This window comes from Penicillium maclennaniae, assembly GCF_028827695.1.
Source record: "Penicillium maclennaniae strain IBT 15551 chromosome Unknown utg000005l:1.0-2652337.0:1.0-2654196.0, whole genome shotgun sequence".
Taxonomy (NCBI): domain Eukaryota; kingdom Fungi; phylum Ascomycota; class Eurotiomycetes; order Eurotiales; family Aspergillaceae; genus Penicillium; species Penicillium maclennaniae.
The window spans coordinates 686,783-706,184 of record NW_026623217.1 but is presented as its reverse complement, the minus strand read 5'-3'; the positions used below and the strand labels follow the sequence as shown (position 1 = coordinate 706,184).

The 19,402-nt window shown below is 51.1% G+C and overlaps 4 protein-coding genes across 4 annotated transcripts; 1 reads left to right on the top strand and 3 right to left on the bottom strand.

Moving 5' to 3' along the window:
- Positions 1 to 639: 639 nt before the first annotated feature.
- N7477_005489 (uncharacterized protein) lies at positions 640 to 1,401 on the bottom strand (the record flags this gene model as incomplete). The annotated part of the gene is made up of 1 exon (XM_056967152.1): positions 640 to 1,401. One exon carries the CDS (start codon positions 1,399 to 1,401, stop codon positions 640 to 642), a length of 762 nt encoding a protein of 253 aa, XP_056821906.1.
- A 9,166-nt stretch (positions 1,402 to 10,567) lies between these two features.
- Positions 10,568 to 12,471, bottom strand: N7477_005488 (Iwr1 domain-containing protein; the record flags this gene model as incomplete). Its single annotated transcript, XM_056967151.1, has 5 exons — positions 10,568 to 10,788; positions 10,921 to 11,062; positions 11,125 to 11,713; positions 11,752 to 12,160; positions 12,405 to 12,471. The coding sequence occupies 5 exons, from the start codon at positions 12,469 to 12,471 to the stop codon at positions 10,568 to 10,570; spliced, it is 1,428 nt and encodes a 475-aa protein (XP_056821905.1).
- An 801-nt stretch (positions 12,472 to 13,272) lies between these two features.
- N7477_005487 (putative differentiation regulator (Nrd1)) lies at positions 13,273 to 15,747 on the bottom strand (the record flags this gene model as incomplete). Its single annotated transcript, XM_056967150.1, has 1 exon — positions 13,273 to 15,747. The coding sequence occupies one exon, from the start codon at positions 15,745 to 15,747 to the stop codon at positions 13,273 to 13,275; it is 2,475 nt and encodes an 824-aa protein (XP_056821904.1).
- A 1,498-nt stretch (positions 15,748 to 17,245) lies between these two features.
- On the top strand, positions 17,246 to 19,175 carry N7477_005486 (asparagine--tRNA ligase DED81; the record flags this gene model as incomplete). Its single annotated transcript, XM_056967149.1, has 3 exons — positions 17,246 to 18,248; positions 18,383 to 18,992; positions 19,049 to 19,175. 3 exons carry the CDS (start codon positions 17,246 to 17,248, stop codon positions 19,173 to 19,175), a joined length of 1,740 nt encoding a protein of 579 aa, XP_056821903.1.
- Between the last annotated feature and the right edge of the window lie 227 nt (positions 19,176 to 19,402).

The window sequence follows — 19,402 nt, the reverse complement described above, 5'->3', positions numbered from 1 at the left end:
CGTGAGGAATGTCTGAAGATGGAGACTACTCGAGGCGGAACGGAATCTTGCAATGATGTCCTGGGGGAGAAATTTCCGAGTCTTGTTAATAAAGTTACGGAGGAATGCCGAGATGGGGTGGATATCTAAATGCTTGTGCGTGGGTGTTTACCTTTTTTTTTTTTCAGCGCGTGTCCCGGGGAGCCCGACCTATGAATTTAGGCTGAGCAAGGCTTCAATATTTGGTTTCTGTGGCGAATCCATCGGTGAATTAGGCTGTCATATATCGTCTGAGTCATGTATCACAAGCTCTGAATAACATTCGAGTGTACTGTGGTGCGGAATACTAGAGCTACGATGATTGAACGGCTTTTTCCTCGGGATCCCTAACATTGCTGTCATAGCTTGTATATAGAAGATATATCATAAGAAAGTCCCTCCAAACAGATGGCATTTTGAAAAAAAGCCTAGCCCAAAAAGGGAATCAAATACCCTCCCTTACCCAAACGCATCAAAAACTCCATTTGAGGTATCTTGAAAAATCACAAAAGGCCTCTCCCTAACACAAAAATAGCAAATGGAAAGCCGCATGTCCCACAGGAATATAAACACGCAAGGTTCCATGGAGAATAGAATAAATGTAAGAAAGAAAAGTAAAGATCAAGCCTGCTGCCTCGCCTGATGCTCTCTCTGCATCTGCATGGCCGTCTCGCGATCCTCTCTCATCCACGGATACCAAACATTCGCCCACTCGATGACGCCAAACCTGGGCGCGCCAGACTCAGCTCCCAAACTGGCACCTTCACGCAAGAACTCTCCATCTCTCATTCTCCTCTGCTCGCGCAACGTAGGACACTTCTTCTCCTTGATAAAGCGATAGAACTTGCACTGTATACCCTGGAATCCGCGTCTCTGCCGACTGGGGAATTGCCGATTGAAGCTCTCGCGCACCTCTTTCCACTCCTGGCACAGGTCGACGCGATGGTACCAGATAAAGTACATCTCTTCTTCCTCGTACTTTGGGCGCGGGGGACGCCGGCGATCGGCATTTGTCGACGAGGATGAGGAGACGGAGTCGTAGCGCTCACGCGGCTGGTACGGGTCTGGGCTAGAAGGGGCGGACCCGCTTGGTCGATAGGATAGGAACATGTGGTGATGGTGGTGCATGCTTGCGGCGGAGTTGCTGGAGGCGTGGGTGGTTGCTGTTGAGGTGGCGCCGGGACTTGTGTCGTGGTAGCCTTGGTAGCGCCAGTAGCCTGGTGATGAGGGGTATCCCTGGTGGTAGGGTGTTGTCTCGCATGGTGAGATGGGCTGATAGTCTCGTTCCACAGAGTTAGTGGGTGGGTTGAGGAGAGAGTCAATTTTCATGCGGCTTTGCCGTGATGAGGCGAGTTTGGTGTATGTTTCCGTATGAGCGTCCATTCTTCTGAGCGGGGGGGGGTTGCTTGGGTCTTTGGTTGTGTAGCTTGTCTCTATTTCTTTCTTTTTCTCTTGTTGCTTTCTTTATAGCTTGCGTTGCTTTATAGATATTGGATCCGAAAAAAAAAGTAGAAACCCGTGGACCTGTTCCGTGTACTTCAAGTACGGGGTAAGAGATGATCACAAACAAATTCTCCAGATGCTGACGAGATAGGGAATTGTCTGAAGCTCGAGCTCGAGCTTTGCCAAGCTGGAGCGTAGGGTGCGGAAGGTTGTCAGATTGTGTGAGGTAGGGGTGGATGGACGGAAGGGGAGGAAAGCAAGTATACGCGACCACCTTCAAGTTATAGGAAGGGAATTATAGATCGCAGAATAAATCTAAAATGGCGGAAGATCATATGGAGCAGTCGGGCTTAAATGAGAAAATGGGGAAATCATTGCGAAAATAGTCGCAGGCGCAGACTAACACCACTGTTGGGTGCAGTGTACCGAATGTACGGGTCGGGCTGGTTGTCTGCACCTATGGCATCCCCTGTTTAGTTGTACCGCGGATATACACACAAGGCTTCTTGGGGCTAACAGGGGAGTGGATTCAGGGAGGGGGGGGGGCCATCGATGGGGGCAACCGTCCAGTGACTCGAGTCATGATAAATGAAAATAAATAAAAAATAAAAAATAAAAATAAATCCAGCTCTCCCCCGTCCTCAATAACCGGTGAACGGTACAGATCTTGAAATTGGCAATATCTCGTTCGCCACGGGGTAAATTGATATCTCCATTTTGTTCTACTTGTAGAAAATAGTTCGATGTATGGCAATCCTTGGTTCCATACCAAGGGGAACAGGGTGTTTCTTTGGATCGGGTAATTTCTAATCCTTAGACTTCAGAATGGGTGGCTTTCGGTGATCAGTCACTTCACGACGTTCTTTGTTTAGAAATCCGCGGCAATTTCACCCATATCTGGAACGGGGCGTAAATGGCACAATCTTTCAGTAGATCTCTTTTTTTTTTCCTTTTCTTCATTTGTCATGTATGTTTCATGTAATTGATTTCTCTACCGCGGGGGAACCAATATTACCAACACTGAGAAATTGTGGGGACGCGTATTACATGAGTCTCGATTCGCCATCGTTACGAGACCCATCGGTGTCTAGCAGTGGCACGGTCTATCAGGAAAACCAACTTGGGCTGTTTTTAAAAGTCCCCAACACAGGCTAAAATAATAATTGAGCATCGACCGTGGCACGAGTGCGATATTCACCCTCGCGTGCACTTTCTGTTCTAACCCAATGTTTATGTTTCAAGAAGCCCACCTGAGTAATTAAGAAGCAGAAAAAGGTTCATGTGAGCATGACAAAGTGGATGCGGGACGCTCTGACCCAGGGCGTTCAGGGACCCTCTTTTCGAATTCCTCTTGGGGGAAGGAGGGGGATTTCCCAGTATGTCGATAGAGATGGTAACATTGGACGACCTTGACCTCGAGACGAAAGATACAAGAGTAATAAAGGGAAAGAGATATGCAAAGCGAGAAGCAAAAAAGCAAGAATCACAAAAACCAACAGACAAGCGCGGCGTCTATTGGAAGATGGTTAGTCACCTGTTGCAACGCAAGCCGTGGCTCTGGGACATGTTCACGAATGAGAGACCGGGACTAATGTGGGCTCAATTTGTGCACAGTCAAGTGGATCCCTCGGTGCGTCTGCCAACGCATTTGCAGAGAATCAAATATCCCCGATCGTTGTGTTCACAAGGATCAGGATGAGACGGACATTGCATTGACCGGGAAAATGGCGCAAATCGGTGGAGAAAGGTGACCGAGGAAATCGGGTTCCATGGTTGACCTGGTTGACCGCGGGGATGTACCAATTTCTATCCTAGTCCTAGCACGGCATCTCCGTGCACAGTCAAGTCTCGAGCCGAATTGGTCTCCCCACAGAGTCGAGATCAGGTCAAAGCTCCACTGGATCGACCACCCCCTTTTCTATTGCGTGATGTCACTGCGATCGTCGGTCATCTGCAACGGCTTCTGACACGCCGATTTTCTTCAGCGGCCTTGATTTGACGTGATCAAGATACTCAAGTTCCCTCGTTAAACATCGAGATGACATAAAAGGGCCTGTGCTCGCTAACACTTCCATCAGCGATTATTTCCCAACTAAGGTAGATACACGAGGTAGTAAGGCCGCTAGGTAGCCAAGTAACAGGTTAGCCAAGCTGCAGGGTAGCAGGGTAGAGTAGCCTGTCGCAGACCCTAGGTTCCTCGCGACTCCTATTCTCGCTAGGCAGGCCGTTCTTTGTTTCATTTTCAAGTTCACGGCCTGGAGCTTCCCGGCTCCGTGCAGATCAGATCAACGTGGCCCCCGGGCTAAGACCGGCGTGCGACCCCCCGGCTCTTGACACAGTGGAGTCATGTCCAATGGAGAGGCTGAATCGACGGCGTTAGTCGCGTAGCCGCAGTTCCTCCGGGTCATGTGATTGCGAACACGCCGAATCTTTTTCATCTTTTGACGAAAGATTGTCTTCCTCGCTCCAGACAAAGCATATTATCGTATTATTTCCCCCTCTCGTTCTAGCCCGTGCATCTCCCGGGGACTCTCACATTTCGCTACGAGTCATGTCGCGCATGTTGCATCCCGGATCCTGGCCTCAAACGGCCATCAGTAAGGGGTCCCGGCCCCGACCAGGGTGGAACGTGGCAGGAATTTCCAGCGTCATGATCCAATCATGGAATTGAGGATCCGGTTCTTTTTAATGATGGGCTATGGATCACGCTGCACAGACGCTGGCACAGATGTGTCTTCTGTGGATCGACACGCCTTTACTTCCCCCCCCCTCGGCCGCTTGCGCCCTTTACCACCTTCTCCCCCCCTAACCCCCCTACACATTCTGCACCTCTCTTCTTGATTTTAACTTCTTTGTCGATCTATTTGCTTCGTCTGCGATCCTCGATCCCGATGACATCTCATAACTGGACTCGATCTCATGCAGGGTCGGCATGAGGTTGATTTGAATTAATCGTAGAGTCTAGGGAATCAACCCGCTCTGGGCGACGCCATTTCCTGTGCCACCCGCTAGCGATAGCCGCCGTCTGCAGGTCGGCACCGGCTTTCTTTCTTTTCTTTTTTTTTTTAATCTTATGTTTCTCTCTACTAATCTTATGTTTCTCTCTACCTTGTGCGTAGTCGCACGCAATTTAAAATCGATTTACTGAACACAACGTCAATTGCGCGCCCCCCCTCGACTCAAATCAGGCATCCAGGGCTCTTGTTTCTGTTTTGGAAACGGGGCGATCCCGCGCAGACCAGAAGATTTCGGTGAGTGGGAGTCGTCATCAAATCCACACATGCAGTTGGACCCCTGCGAATGTTGTCATTGCGCAACAAAGGCTAATGAAGAGGGGCGACCGTCGACTGAGCTGAGCTGAGGGGAACGGTTCGGCTCATGCCTCCCCACAGCTATCATGAGGGCGACGCACGTTCGCTTTCCTTGCTATGTCCACTAGTCGACCGATGGTATCTACCTAAGAGTTCTAGTGCGAGGTCTTACGTCCTAGATCCGCCGGCTTCGAGTGCCTAACGGTCATTTTGTACGGTAAGGTATGGTATTCCACCCAGATTGCATTTTATTTTGAGAGTGCGCGGAAATCCGGAAAAAGAAAAAAAGAAAAACACAAAAACAAAAACAAAAACGGAAAAAGAACAAGGCTAAGGACTGGAGACACTGCCGCCACGATCCAACCCTGCATAGATCCTGGTTGCAAACTTAAATCACGGTCCCCCAAACTGCGCCGAACTGTCATCTGCAGTACGCGTGGCATACCGACGGTTCTGCGCAAATGGTACAACTTGTATACAGGAGGTATACAGGAGGTATACAGGAGGTATATAGGATCTCGAGGCATTATTAATTCAAAAAATTTGCGCACCCTGAGCCGTACAATTGCGCAATGGTGGATGATTTAAATCGACGATCACCAAGGATCCTCTTCAATTCCATACTGTAAGGACCGCAAACTGGGGCAGCGGACCTATTCGTCCACTAGAAAAACAACCGAACAGCAAATCCTCCAATCTGACCATGCACAGCTTACCCTACGGTTTAGCCAAAGTGGTTCTATGTCAGCTATGACAAAGTTGAATGCTGACAAGGAGCCATCAAATCAGCGTTCGCGGAATGGATACATTAATCTAACAAGCGAGTCATGAACATAATTCGACCACCAGTTAATCGTGGTCCGGCCGAAAAGTGGACTTCTCGGTGCCGGACAATAGCCACCACTTTTTTTCAGCCGCATTCGAACCACAGCACTGTAATAGGTGGGCGGGTCAGGCGAAAAGATCATGCAGAAGCCAAATCGGAAGCGACAAACTGTGGTAGTCCACCACTCCACCATTTGGACCCCACTATCGCACCCATTACTATCTTCGGCGTAGCGGCCGTCCTCGTGCCAAGCCATGTGGTCCAGAATCCTGCAGCCCAAATTCAGAAAGTGGTGTCGTGAACTGGTAAGGCCCCCCTAGGGTGCCTGACAAGTTGCTTCTATTACCGCATGACGAGTCGATGGAGTCATATTTCATTTGTATAGCATTCCTTCTGAAAGTAGGGGGTGGTTGAATGAATGGAAGAAAAGGCGAAGGATCCCAACCTCCGTTCTGACATCGCGCGGAATTTACGTGGAAGCCGATGGACCTTCGGAAAAGGAATGAGCTCGTTTACTCATTTCAGCTTTAGCCGTCGGGAAATGTTGCGGACGTGAAGACATGGCTGATGACTGCTCCCGAATTTTGACACGCTTCTGGAAAGATCGAGCCGCCATTCCGAGAAACCACTAGATAAGCGAAGCAGCAAATCAGAGGAAGAGAGATGACAAGAATGAGAACACAAGGCCCAGACATTATTGACCTTAGCTTCGAGATGGTGAGACCTCTTGCGATAGCCTAACCATGGAGGTTCTCGGTCACCTGTAATCTTTACCTCGTATCTATTTCCTATCTCTGTATCGTGTCCACTTTGCGGATCGGGATAATCTTCAGGCGTTGGTGGAGCTCAGACCTCGTGTTGAAGGATCCCATTTTTGCTATATCATCTTCAACCCATTTCAGAGACAACGTTCAATGCGAGGTTTTTTTTTTTTCGTGAGATTGGGTCCCACGTCTACTTACCACACTGGGTAAAGAGCCAAAGTATAAAGGTGAATACCCGGCGACACCTCGGCATTATTTGGGGTTTTTTTTTTTTTACTTTACCGTTGCGCGTATTTGACTTTTTAGACTTTAATTTTATAATCATTCTCGCTAATGATTTCCTGTCCCTAACGCTAGAACGACTACTAGTGGTCGTGCCGTAAGCCTCAGCAAAGGTACAGGAGCCCCGCGCGTCAAGCCCCCGTTTTCTTTTTTTTTTTTTTTTGCAGGGGCCGAGCACCAGCACGTGGTTTGAAGGAGCTTGGATCATCGGCAGTGAGCATGACGAATGATAATCCTCATCATTTCTTCACAGGCAACAAGTCTCAGGATAATATCCCACGACTTGGAGATTGTGCGCTTTGAAAGGGGAAAGGGTCATAAAGGGTCAACCTTGCATGGGCGGTTTGTCCTATCTTCAAGGCTCAGACCGGACTTTGATCTCATCTCGCTTCGTGCGAGTCAGATGAACCATGATCTGCCAGTAACACTGTCTCCCCACGCCACAATGTCTCTCTGGTCTCCGCTGGGCTACTGGTATTGGTTCGCTCGGTCCCTGGAAAGTGAGGGAATCAGTTGCGCCGGACAAAGTAAATTCGCCAAGGGATCCTGCCACCAAAGGGGAAGGCTGGTTCCATTGCCGCCTCTACCGTGGACATCCGCAGGTGTCTTTGATCCCCTGATCCGGACCAAAGTTGACCTCGAGGAACTTCAGGTTTAGCCTCGGATCCTTAGGGGAAGAATTCCGGCTGGTAATTCCAATGGCACCATCGGAGAGGACTCGCATCATAATTGCTCTCTTCGTCGTTGTCTGCGGCACGGGGACCCGCGTCCCATTTTCCATAATTCGTCACACGAAGACCGTTAATGTCTTTTTCCTTTACGGTGTGACGATTATGCGCATGTTTGTGGATGTCGTGAGACCGATGATCCTGTGAGCTGTCAAGGGAATCCCTTCTATAGGACCGATGGCACAATGACCAGCACAAGGGTCATCCGAGACACCGTCTAGAGTCCCTTCCCTCCTTCGCCCAGTGTTCCATCGTATCATCGTTTCATCGGCTTATCACGACCCCGTCTAATGAGATACATCTTCAAGTTGCAACGCAGGGGGGGGTTACAATGGCACGACTCATGATCATAAGGCAACGGCCCCTCCCCCCCCCCCAACCTTCTTAGACTAATGTTGATGATTTCTAAGCCCCCCCTCCCCCCAATCACAGAGCATATAGGCACTGACAATGGTCCCAGAACCAGACTAATGCCTCAACCGTCACACCGCGCGCCAGGGCCTCGGGACCGTAGCCTTGTGCTAACACTGCACAATACGATTGACAGCCCATAAAAAAAGGGTCTGTTCTCACTCTATGCCTATCTTCGAAAATGTTTTGCTTGGGTACTCTCAACAGTCGGCTTTTTTTTGAGAGCTGCGCTAGCCTGTTATAATAGGACTGTCGTGTCTGCACGGAATGACATGCCACCGCTATCTCTGCGAGTGGCGGTAATACCGCGGTCGCCGCAGGTCGCCGCAGGTCGCCGCAGTGGTATGTAGTAGTAAGCCTTTTATTAAAAAAAAAAGGGAAGGAAAAAAAGAAAAAGGGAAGAGTTCCAGTTCATAAGAGCTGGCAACGAGAAACGCCCTGAATACTTCTGACTTTGCCGACAATGCATTGAGAATGTATGGTTCGCCCACCATTCACAGACTCGATCCACCTCACTCGGCAGAGCACAGTCTATGCATCTAGGACAGTTTTGGCGACCACCGAAATTTAATTTCCCCATGACGTTTTCGCCTAGGTCTGGCGGTGTCGCGTTCCCTCTGCAAATGATCTCAAAATCCGACATTCAAAGCAAAGTCCAGATCTACAGATCCAAAGTCTAAAAAGTCTAAAAATACCGACTCGCATCGTGAAGTTTCAATGAAATCTATGTTACATTGTACAGTAAATTGGCAGGCGAAGCGTAAGTGTTTCGGCTCCTCGGGGCTTATTCTCCAAAATCCACAAAATCCACAAGATCCGGGACTCCAACACCATCAGCCCCGTCTACCTGTCACATCTCACAGCCGCGCGTAATTCACGTATTGCGGGGCCTAATCGGAAATATCCAAGGCCGTAATTAATCGTATTGATCGTATTCAAAGTGGCCACATCAGGATAGTCAAAAACATATGAGATCCGTTTTCTGACAGTACCATACACGCGAACCCTCCATTTTACCCCAATCCTACATAGATTAGTTACGTAGGGATTGCGGAAAAACACACAGCCTTGCAGAGCCGCACTTTTTTCCAGTTTCAAAGAGACATGGGAATTGGTAGTTCCGGCGCGGTATTCCGTGCTCCGACCTTAAGTCATGCAACTTTCGCGCAACTAATACTTAGTGTTTCTGCTAGTTTCATGGAGTGACTCGGAGTTGCGACCGGACTGGGTCACTATATTCAGTGATGGAGGTAAACCCCATGCCGAGGGAACCATTGACGCGATGGGCATCCATGGTACGGCCCCGTCCCACCCGGCTGCTCCGAGCACATACGGCTGATTTTCTTCAGCTGAGTCAGGCGGAATGTTTCCGGTACGGAACTTTTAGGGGGGGTTTATTTATTCATTCCATGTCTGGGTGCGGTGGTTAAAATGTTTTCAATCAAAATGGGTTGACGTTGGGTGAGGGTGGAATTGGATGGGACGGTGAAGGTCGATAGATTATCGTACTTGTGCAAGTGCCTTATAGCTATGACGACGAATATAGTGTCTGTATTGTGCTGCGATAAGAAACATTACCTAGGGGGAAACAAGCCTGTGTAAGAGCGGTAAGGTATTTTCCCCCTTTGGTTTGAAGGGAAGGTGTTTTCCGTACAGCCTTACCGTCAACATGTCTAGCATCACACCCTGGAAATTAATTCCTGCGCCCGTACGCGCGTGCCAATGGGAATTTGCTGGACGGGCGCCAAAAGGACTCTTGAGCTCGGGTCTCCTCACGGGACAGATCGGCTGCATGGTGCATGCAGAGCAAACTCTTTCAAGGCATGCGGGATGACTGATTCGTAAATTGTTGGTGTCAACCGGGGCGCGAGCGTGGGCGAATGGTGAGCTGTGCAAGTTGTTGGTTTGGAGTGGCCTGATGCGAAGTCGAATTAGTGGTGTTTCGGCTGCGAGACTGTGGTTGTGTTGGTTGTGCGTCGCGGTATATACTAACATCCTCTCAGGGGTAGCTACGTCGGTTCCAGGGTTGCAGTGCAGAAGTACGACAGGGCTCACTTCTTTCTTCTTTGGGCTTAGGTAGTTGCCAGGGCAGTCGATCTATGGAATTTTTGATTCTGGAGGTTGGTTTTGGGCTTTTTTTTTTTTGAAAATAGGGTTAGAGATGTGAATGTAGGTGGCTCTATTTCTTTTCTGTTCGGCACCGACAATGCCCGATCCTCAACCCCGCATCACCCCCCACGTGGCACGGCTGTCTATCGCGGAGTATCTCCCGAATGAAGAGTTTAAAGTCTTCAGGATGAAAGGGACTATTCCATGGCATAAAAGAGGGGAAGGGGGCCTAATCGGAAAAAAGCCCTTTCAGCTCTCTCTCACTGGATCACGATGAGGATTACCGATGATCAGCACGCAGAGGAATCGTAAATTGGTCAATGTTCCGGAAGATGCGAAGTGTTGGTGTCTGTCATAGGGTCAGAGGTCTTCAGATGGAGACCACCCAAGAACAAGGAGTCAGCCACAGCAGCAGCGTAGGGTAAGTAACGAAGTAAGAGAGCCCGCGGAAAGGGCTGATTCGTCTCGCCCGAAATGGAACACTAAAATTCTCCCAATGATCGTGACGCGTCCGTCTGCCTCGCCGGCCTTGCCAGCGTAGATACACACCCCCATACCCGAATCGCAAGCAGTGCCAGGCCAATGAGACCAGGAGAAAGGACAAGTGTCCCGTGCAAATTCTGCGCGATTTCTATCCAGGTAAGCCACCCCCACACATCACCAGGAAGTTCCCAATCAGAAGCTCTCGTCGGATTCCATGCCGCCATACCGACGTTGGTATCCATATCCAGATCCAAATTGGGCTCCACCCTCGTTATCCGAGTAATCGAGATCGAACTCCTCATCATCAGACACGGCTTGGCGGCGATATTTACCGTAAATGGCAGTAGGATCGTCATTTTCATCTTCAGACGAAAGTTCTTCATCTGGGTAGTCGTTGGCTGGATTATTCTCCGCTGTCATCTGGTCAGCAATGTATTCCTTCATTTTGCCTTTTTTTTTTTTCTCTGTCTCATTTCTCGTTCTCACACGGGTATGACGGCCTGATAAGGGAAAACGCCAAGGCATCGAGATTAATCGAAACTCACCATTGGAATCAGCGTCCTCGCTATCCCATGCCTCATCATCATCTTCGATAAAATGTTCCCATACGTCCTCGTCTTCTGCAGTGATGACAATGACTCCAATGCCCCGATTGGCTGCCTCAATCTGCTTCATCTGCTGATCAGACTGGAGTTCAGCCAGCGGGTTCGTAAGCATATCGGATTCCGCGATCGGCCGCGGATGTAGACGTCGTAAACATAGTCATCCTCGTTATCTTCCGCCTGAGCGGAAGCATCCTCAATCTTCGACTCGGGTGGTGGCTGAACTACACGAGGCTGCTTCGGTAAACGCGGTTGAAATTTCAATGGCTTTGGCGCAGAAACGGGCGCATATTGAGTTGGCTGCACAGGTGCGACGGGGCCTTCGTCCTGGTCAACTTCCATGTCCTGCTCCATCTCCAGCGCAACTTGTTCAAATTCACGGGCGAGCTTCTCAGATTCTTCGTCCCAGGTACTCTGCTTCGCCTGCGCGGCCTTTTCAAAGGTGTCAGAAATCTGCTGCTTCGCAGCCGAGATAGCGTTCTGTCGCTCTTCTCTCCATCGCTTCTCAGCCTGGTTGACTACAGGTCGCTTTCTGGGCTTGACAGGTGAGGTGTCTACCATGTCCTGAGCCTCGACGTCGGCTTCATCAGCCGGTGCCCGACCAACAAGATCCGCAACCATAGAAGCCTGCCGGGAATGCGGCTTACGTCGGAGCTGCTCAACAAGAACAGCCACTCGTGGAGACTCTCCATCACGACGCTTCTGAATACCACCCGAGCCGCGAAGAGAGCCCAGGCTAGGGGTACTGGACCTAGAGATCTGGAACCGACGCACCGAATGCGACCGGCCATGCGATGGAGCAGGACTCTGATCTCTCCACCCTTGACTGGGGAATCTACACGAGACACAGGCGCAGACTGGACAGTAGGAGCTGGTTGCAAAGCGCGCTTACGCTGCTCGTCGGCCTCTCTCTGCACGGCGGCTTTCCGTTGAGCATCGCGTATCTCTGCGCCGGGAGAGGTAGCGCGCACCAAGGGCACACCGCTTGATGAGGTAGATTGCGGTGCTCGCTGCTTGGGAGCATATAAGCTGCTCACGGAACGGGGACTGCGTAGGAGTCTCTGCGCGGCTGGGTGTGATGGTGCTGGGGCGGCATCATCAATATTCTTGGCACTGACAGTGACTCGCTGAAAGACAAAGTCTGTAAAGCGGCGCTTGGTCTGGTGCAGTGCAGCTTGGATGTCTGAACGTAGTGTTAGATATGCAATGGAGCTGGACATGAAAAATTCAATAGAGAAACGCGGGGTATATTGGATGGGCCCGAAGATGGATCCATGGCCATGGTGCGGTAGAGCAGGTCAAGGAACAGGCCTTTGAACATGGAGACAGGGTTTTTATACAGTGGAGCTGTAGCATGTAGATGACCTTGTGTTGGAGGGGTCTAGATCATGGGGTAAAAACAAGAGTGAAAAAAGGGGATTTCTTACACAATGTTTCGACGGGCTCTTCCTCTCGACGGCGCTTGATGTTGATCTGCTCTGGTGGGAGGGCCATTTTGAATTCGTCTGGGGAAGTTGCTGATGGCAGTTGGAAACAATCCTTGGTGGTGGAAGAGGCCGCTCGTTACGTCGAGATTGGGTTTCGTGGGTGGCACGTGATATCAGATCTCGATCAGTGATCCAGTGCAAAGTTGAGTTGTTACATCACTAGTGATTACTGGCTTGTTCACTGATCATCTTTCGTCGACTCATTTCATTCTTCCCTGGGAACTTTCCTAATTACACATCTGTAGCCCAAGTCATCCGTCTCGACCTATCCCTCGAGGCGGACGCGAGCAAGAAAATGGGTATTTTCACTGGATCGTATCGCCCGATGCAATCACCCAGCTGCATGAATATTCGAATGTGAAGGAAAAGCAGTAAAGGGGCCGATATCCACGAGACAGAAACAAACCTCAAGATATCTGGATGCTGCCCGTCAAAGTTCGGGGACCAACCCGGCATGCCCTTGCCCATCCGCGAAATGAAGAAAGAGGAAAAAGAAGCAACAAACTCATAGCTAGCAATACAAAGTGATAAGCGAAGGGGATTAAAGGAGGTAGAGGTCATGGAGGAAAAAAGTTTGGTCCCGAAAGAAGTGGAGCCAAAACCAAAGGCAGTAGAAAAGCAGACTATAGCAAAAATGAATGGTGTAAAAGAAGGTATTAAGACCAATACACGAAACGAAGTTGGATGAATAAATGGCGTCACATCAAAAAGAACTATGTGTCAAAAAGGAAAAAGGGGAAAGAAGGGAAAATGCCATCAAGTTCACCAAGGGTAATGAGTCGGGTTATGCATTTTCAAGGAGAGGTGTTTATTTGGCACCGATCTCCTCTTCGGCCCAGCCAGGCAAAGAACTTTCGTTCTGAATGGCCAAGCCGAAGCCTGAGTGGTTCAGTCCACCCAGGCCGGTCGAGAAGCTAGAAAAGCTGCTCTGTGGCTGGTGTGTCGGACCGGTGCGAATGTGGCTGCCTTGGCCAGCAACCGGTCCAAAAGGCTCCTGGGAGAATGAAGGCAGACTAACGGCGCGAGAGTGCGAAGCACGGGGCACACTCAGACTGCTGGTGCTGGCAGTGGAGTGGTGACCGTGACCGGAGCCGTTGCCTACACTCAGGTAGCCATTGCCGTTGACCGAAGACTTGTGTGAGTGCATTGGCGCATTAAGGTTTCCGTTGGAAAGATCGCCGTTGCTAGTGCCATTATACATGGATTGCTGCTGCGAGGCCTGTGACTGAGCCTGGAGACCAGCCAGAGCCATGGGGTCATTGAGTTGATTCTCCTGATCCTGCGCTTGCTGAGCAGACATCTGGTTGAGGTACATGGTCAGCGGGTTGTTCACACCCACATTCAATGCCCCCGAAGCAGAGGAAACATTCTGCAACGGGTGGCGGTGTTGATGGCCATTCTGGGAACCAGTGGAACCTGGGGCAGGCGACAGGGCAGGGCGAGTAGGGCTCGACTGGGAACCGGACTGGCTGAGGCTCTGCTGGAATCCATTCAGCGCAGGCGAAGGCGACTGAGGGCCTTCTAAACCGTTGCCGTTGCGATTCTGCTGGTTTCCACCCTGGTTACCAGCCTGTCGTGGCGGGTTTCCGCAGCGGTCCTTGCCGAAGTTGATCTTGAACCGGCGGTATTCCTCGCGGTTGCGCATGCCCTCGATCGCTTTGATGGCGTTGGCAATGTTGGTGAAGTTGACAAAGGCACAGCTCTTCTCACGCAAAGTGTTGACCAACTCAATCTCACCGTACTCAGAGAAATCCTGACGGAGGCGCTCCTCAGTCCAAGCCTCATCAAGGTTACCGATGTAGACGTTACGAGAGGCGCCACCACTGACTGCCAGGGCAATGGCGGGAGGCAGGGGTCCAGAGTGCTTACCCCAGCCTATCTTCAGTCGGCGGTTGTGGATCATCAGGCCCTGAAGGTTGCTCAGCGCGTAAAATGAGGCAGCCGAGGTAGGGTCAATAAAGGTGACGAAGCAAATGTGCTTGTCAGGAATATAACGGATGTGATGCAAGAGTCCTCCACGCACGACGTTGCATATTTCCTCAATGGTGGTCTCAGGGTGAATATTTCCGAGATAGATGGTCCTGTTGCCAAGGTTGTTCACACCACCAGCAGTCGTGGCCACGGCGGCCGCAGCAACGGACTGTTGTGCGAGAGCATTAGAAATAAGGTCCCGATCGGCGGAGTTCAGCACATGCGCGTAACCGGGCGCAATGCCTAGGAACTGCGCCGCATTCTGCTGCTGTGTCTTCGAGACATAAGCGCAACGGTCCTTGCCGTAAAAGACGCGCTTAGGAGCTTGCCACTGCGGTTCCTGGGGGAGCTGAGTGACAGCCTTCATGGCATTGCTAATAGACAAGAAATGCACGAAGCCGATCGCCTTCTCCTTGACGATCTTGACTGTGTCGACGGGTCCAAATTTACCCAGCTCTTCGCGCAGGTTGTCCTCAAGGGTCTCCTCAGGTAGATTTCCCAGGTAAACATTGCGGGACGCGCCCGACTGCTGAACAGCCAGGGCGACGGATGTAGGGACCTGGGAGGGTTTGCCCCAGCCGACCTTGATGTCATTCCCTTTGATGGCTAGCTTCTTCAAGATGGCATCGGAGTGGAAGTGAGTGGCAGAGCTGCTGTCCAGGAAAGAGATGAAGGCGCAGTTCTTATCGGGCAGAAGACGCACCGACTCGATCTGACCGCTGCGCACATGGTTCAGGATTTCCTCCGCGCTTGTTTCAGCGGGAATGTTTCCTAAGTATACTGTGCGACTGGTTCCTGACAGCAATCCCGGTGAAACCGAGGCCACAGGGCTACCCAAGGCTGCGCTACCCAGGCCACCCAATCCGTTGATGGGTGACTGGGGACCACCCAGGAGCTGGGATCCGCCTAATCCTTCCGTCGACAGCATGTGAGGGTACATGCCAGAGTTGTGCATGCCCTGGGTCGGGCTACCCAGCTGGTGCTGGTTGTTCTGGTGTCCATTTCCGTTCGCTTGCGGGAAACCACCGAAGCTGGCGAACTGAGGCGAGTGAAAGGCCGAGGGTGTTCCGGGTTGGAAGGGGCTACCGACGAGCAACTGCGAAGGAAGGAGGGGAGTAAAGTTCATATCGAACCCACCAGACATGTCGGCGGTCTGGCCGGCGGCGGCAGTATTTATAGCAGGGATATTCGCGCGACGGTTTCTCAGGGAGTTTGGGTTGTTCGAATTATAAGAGCCGTGTGAAAAGCCCGTATCGTATTTAGGGATAAAACGAGAATGATTCGGGATGCCTGAAGCATCCGAAGCTTGCATGGCGAGGTGAAGCTCTTCAGGGACCAAAGCAGCTTTTCCCTCGACAGGTGAGAGGAAAGCGAAGGGATGGAAGAAGCCCAGACTCGAGATGGCCAGTGAAGAGAAAGGGGGGTTTATCAGATTCACACCATTCAGGGAGACCAGTCGCTATAACCGTGGAAGGAGAAGAAGAAAAGTCGACAAGTCAAAGGAACGACGTGTCTAGAAGGAATTGTCAATTGGAATGTGCATCGCGGGACAGAATAGGGATAGGTACCGGCTAAAACTTTCGGAATGGAGAATGCGTATATACGGGGTGGCCCAACGGGAAAGAAAGGCCAAGGCCGAAAGAGAAAAGAATAGGCACTGGCAAATGTGATTAGCTGGAAGGGGACGATAAGTGGGATGGCAAGAGAATAGCACAAGGCTGAAGGAAAAAAAAAATAGGGGGGGGCAACGAAAAAGAAGTGGAGAGAGATCGGAATCAGATAGGGGGTTTTGGGAGGGAAAGTAGGAAATAGGGGGAGATGGGGACGGGGGAAGGAAGATTTACAGTGAGTGACTAGAAGAGAAAGGCGAAACGAGCGGAGAAAGGTTAGAAAAAGAATGAAAGGTAAGGAAGTGAATCCAGGCAAGGTATGAAGGGAAGTAAAAGGGGGAGAGAAAAAGAGGAAAGATCGCGCCCTCGAAGTGCCAGTTCCAGTTACCATGGAAAAGGAGGTTCAAGGGGTGACCAAACCCGCGTATGACCTATGAGCTAGTTAAAGATATTACAGACATGGACCCGGAATTTATGTTTACACGTTTGGTCCGGGCTACCTACCTAGGCCTAGGAATCAATGATTTCTCCAGGTAAACAGTCCCCGACTTTTGGAAAGTTCCATGCCTCCTGCAGAACTGGACCAGGCCCCGCCAATCATCGGGCCCGGGGCGTCCCTGGTATGCGAACTGTTCAGGAACACTGGGTTATAGAGCCTCTTGTCTCGTGACCTTCTTCATGTCAATAGGGAGCCTTGGTAGGTCAAATGGTGGCTGACTAGGAGCGCTTTCTGGATTGTTCTCACACCGAAACATCGGGGATATCCTTTCCTCCCTAGGGTGTTTTTTATATCAAGATACCTCAAGATGGATCCATGGCCTCTTTCAACATTAGTCTAATTCCCAAGGATACGCTTTTACTCTTCAGTTTATGAAGTCCGCATGTTTCAATGTCTAGACTTGTACCCATTGAGTACCGGGCGTGGTCGAGGCCTAAACATAAAATTTCGAGAAGACATGGGCTGCGGCTGCCTCAGGCATCCGCGGGGAATACCCGCCAACTGCTATCAGCGGAAATTTACCCCTCCACCGACTGTGCGATTCATACGGGCGCTTTGCCATTGACCGCAAGATAAGAATTCGCCTCCGGACTGGTATGTTCCAATGTCTTCCAAGCATAGCTTGGGCCTATGCACTATTCTTGCCCTTCCTTCCAAGTCATTTTGGTAGATGACTCACATGTGAGACACACTATTAATTAATGGCCGATCTTCACAGAACCCACCACTCCAAACCCGAGCACTATCAATTGGCACCATTGGATCCAGTCCTTGCAGAGCAATTGCCCGACATGGCACCTTCTATCTACATTGACGAGGACGTCGGTGTCGACGACGCCACCGCGACCGGTTCCGAGACCGCTCCCTACAAGACTCTTGTGCACGCCTTTGTGCAGCACGCGCCCACCACCGAGGGTATTCAATACTTTACCCGCAAGTCACAGACAGATGCTGCCGGTGATGATGTCGACCCTGCCGCCAAGCTGGAGTGGAAGCCCGCCACCAAGTCCGCCATGAAGAAGGCCACCAACCTGTACGAGCAGCGCAAGAAGAAGGCCGCCAAGGAGCAGGAGCTGGCTATCCGCGAGAAGGCCGAGGCCGAAAAGCGCCAGAAGGTTCTCGAGGAGGCTAAGAAGATCGTAATTAAGGAGGACACCTCGCTGCCCAAGCCTGTGCGCATTCGTCTGGATGTCACCGACCCCGCCATTGTCAAGCTGCGCGCCCCCGGCTCCGACCAGCCAGGTACCCGTGTTCGCGTCCTCGGTCGTGTTCACCGTGCTCGTGCCCAGAAGGATGTCGTCTTCATTACCCTGGCCGATGGCTATGGTTATCTCCAGTGTATTCTGACCGGCGATATGGTCAAGACTTACGATATCATGACTCTGACCCTCGAGACCTCCATGGTCATTCACGGTGAGATGCGCGCCGTCCCCGCTGGAGCTCACGCTCCCAACGGCCGTGAGCTGCACGCCGATTTCTTTACCATCATTGGCCGCGCTGCCGGTGACAAGGAGGCGATTACCACCCGTGTCGCCCCCGATGCTGACCCCCAGACCCTGTACGACAACCGCCACCTGGTCCTCCGTGGTGAGACTTCCTCCTCTGTGATGAAGGTGCGCTCCGCCGTCCTGCGCGCTTTCCGCAAGTCGTTCGAGTCCCACCGCATGTTGGAGGTGACCCCTCCCGCCATGGTTCAGACCCAAGGTATGTCTTTACAACTCTGATGTGTATTGTTTCCTTACTCATTCACCCACAGTCGAGGGCGGATCGACCTTGTTCGCGTTTGATTATTATGGCGAGAACGCCTATCTCACACAGTCCTCCCAACTGTACCTGAGAGACCTGTCTCCCCTCCCTGGGCGACGTGTACTGTGTCTGCCCCTCTTTCCGCGCAGAGAAGTCTCTCACCCGTCGCCACTTGTCCGAGTACACTCACATCGAAGCTGAGCTCGATTTCATTACCTTCAACGACCTCCTGGACCACATTGAGGAGCTGATCTGTCGTGTGATCAACTACACCCTCGCAGAGCCTGAAATCGCCAACTACATCAAGACTCTGAACCCCGACTTCAAGCCCCCGAGTCGTCCCTTCCGCCGCATGAAGTACTCTGATGCCATTGACTGGCTCGTGGAGCACAACATTCCTAACGAGGAGGGCGAGCCCCACAAGTTCGGCGACGATATCGCCGAGGCCGCGGAGCGCAAGATGACGGATATCATCAACACTCCTATCTTCCTCACTCACTTCCCTGCGGAGATCAAGGCCTTCTACATGAAGAAGGATCCCGAGGATCGTCGCGTTACTGAGAGTGTCGACGTCCTCATGCCTGGTGTTGGCGAGATCGTTGGTGGAAGTATGCGTATGGATGACTGGGATGAGCTGATGGCTGCCTATAAGCACGAGGGCATGGACCCTAAGCCTTACTACTGGTACACTGACCAGCGCAAGTAAGTCCACTGAACATGTCGAAAAGCGAAGAAGAAACACACACTAACTTGAACAGGTACGGTACCTCCCCCCACGGAGGCTACGGTCTCGGTCTGGAGCGTTTCCTCGCCTGGCTGTGCGGTCGCTACACTGTCCGTGATTGCTCGCTCTACCCCCGCTTCACTAACCGTTGCACCCCGTAAAAAGCTTTGGACATGACTATGGTTGGATACATTTCAGTGGTTTAAAAATAAGGGACTCATCAAGAATTTAAGAATTTCTTTTTTTTTTTCATTTCATCTCAAGTACTGTGCGTATTTTGGGTTGGTCTGTCTTTATAATTGGATTTGTAGCGTATATCTTTTGATTCCCTGGAACGGGATGTTGTATCATTGGTTGTATCTTGCCAGAAGCAAGGCATTTTGAGGTT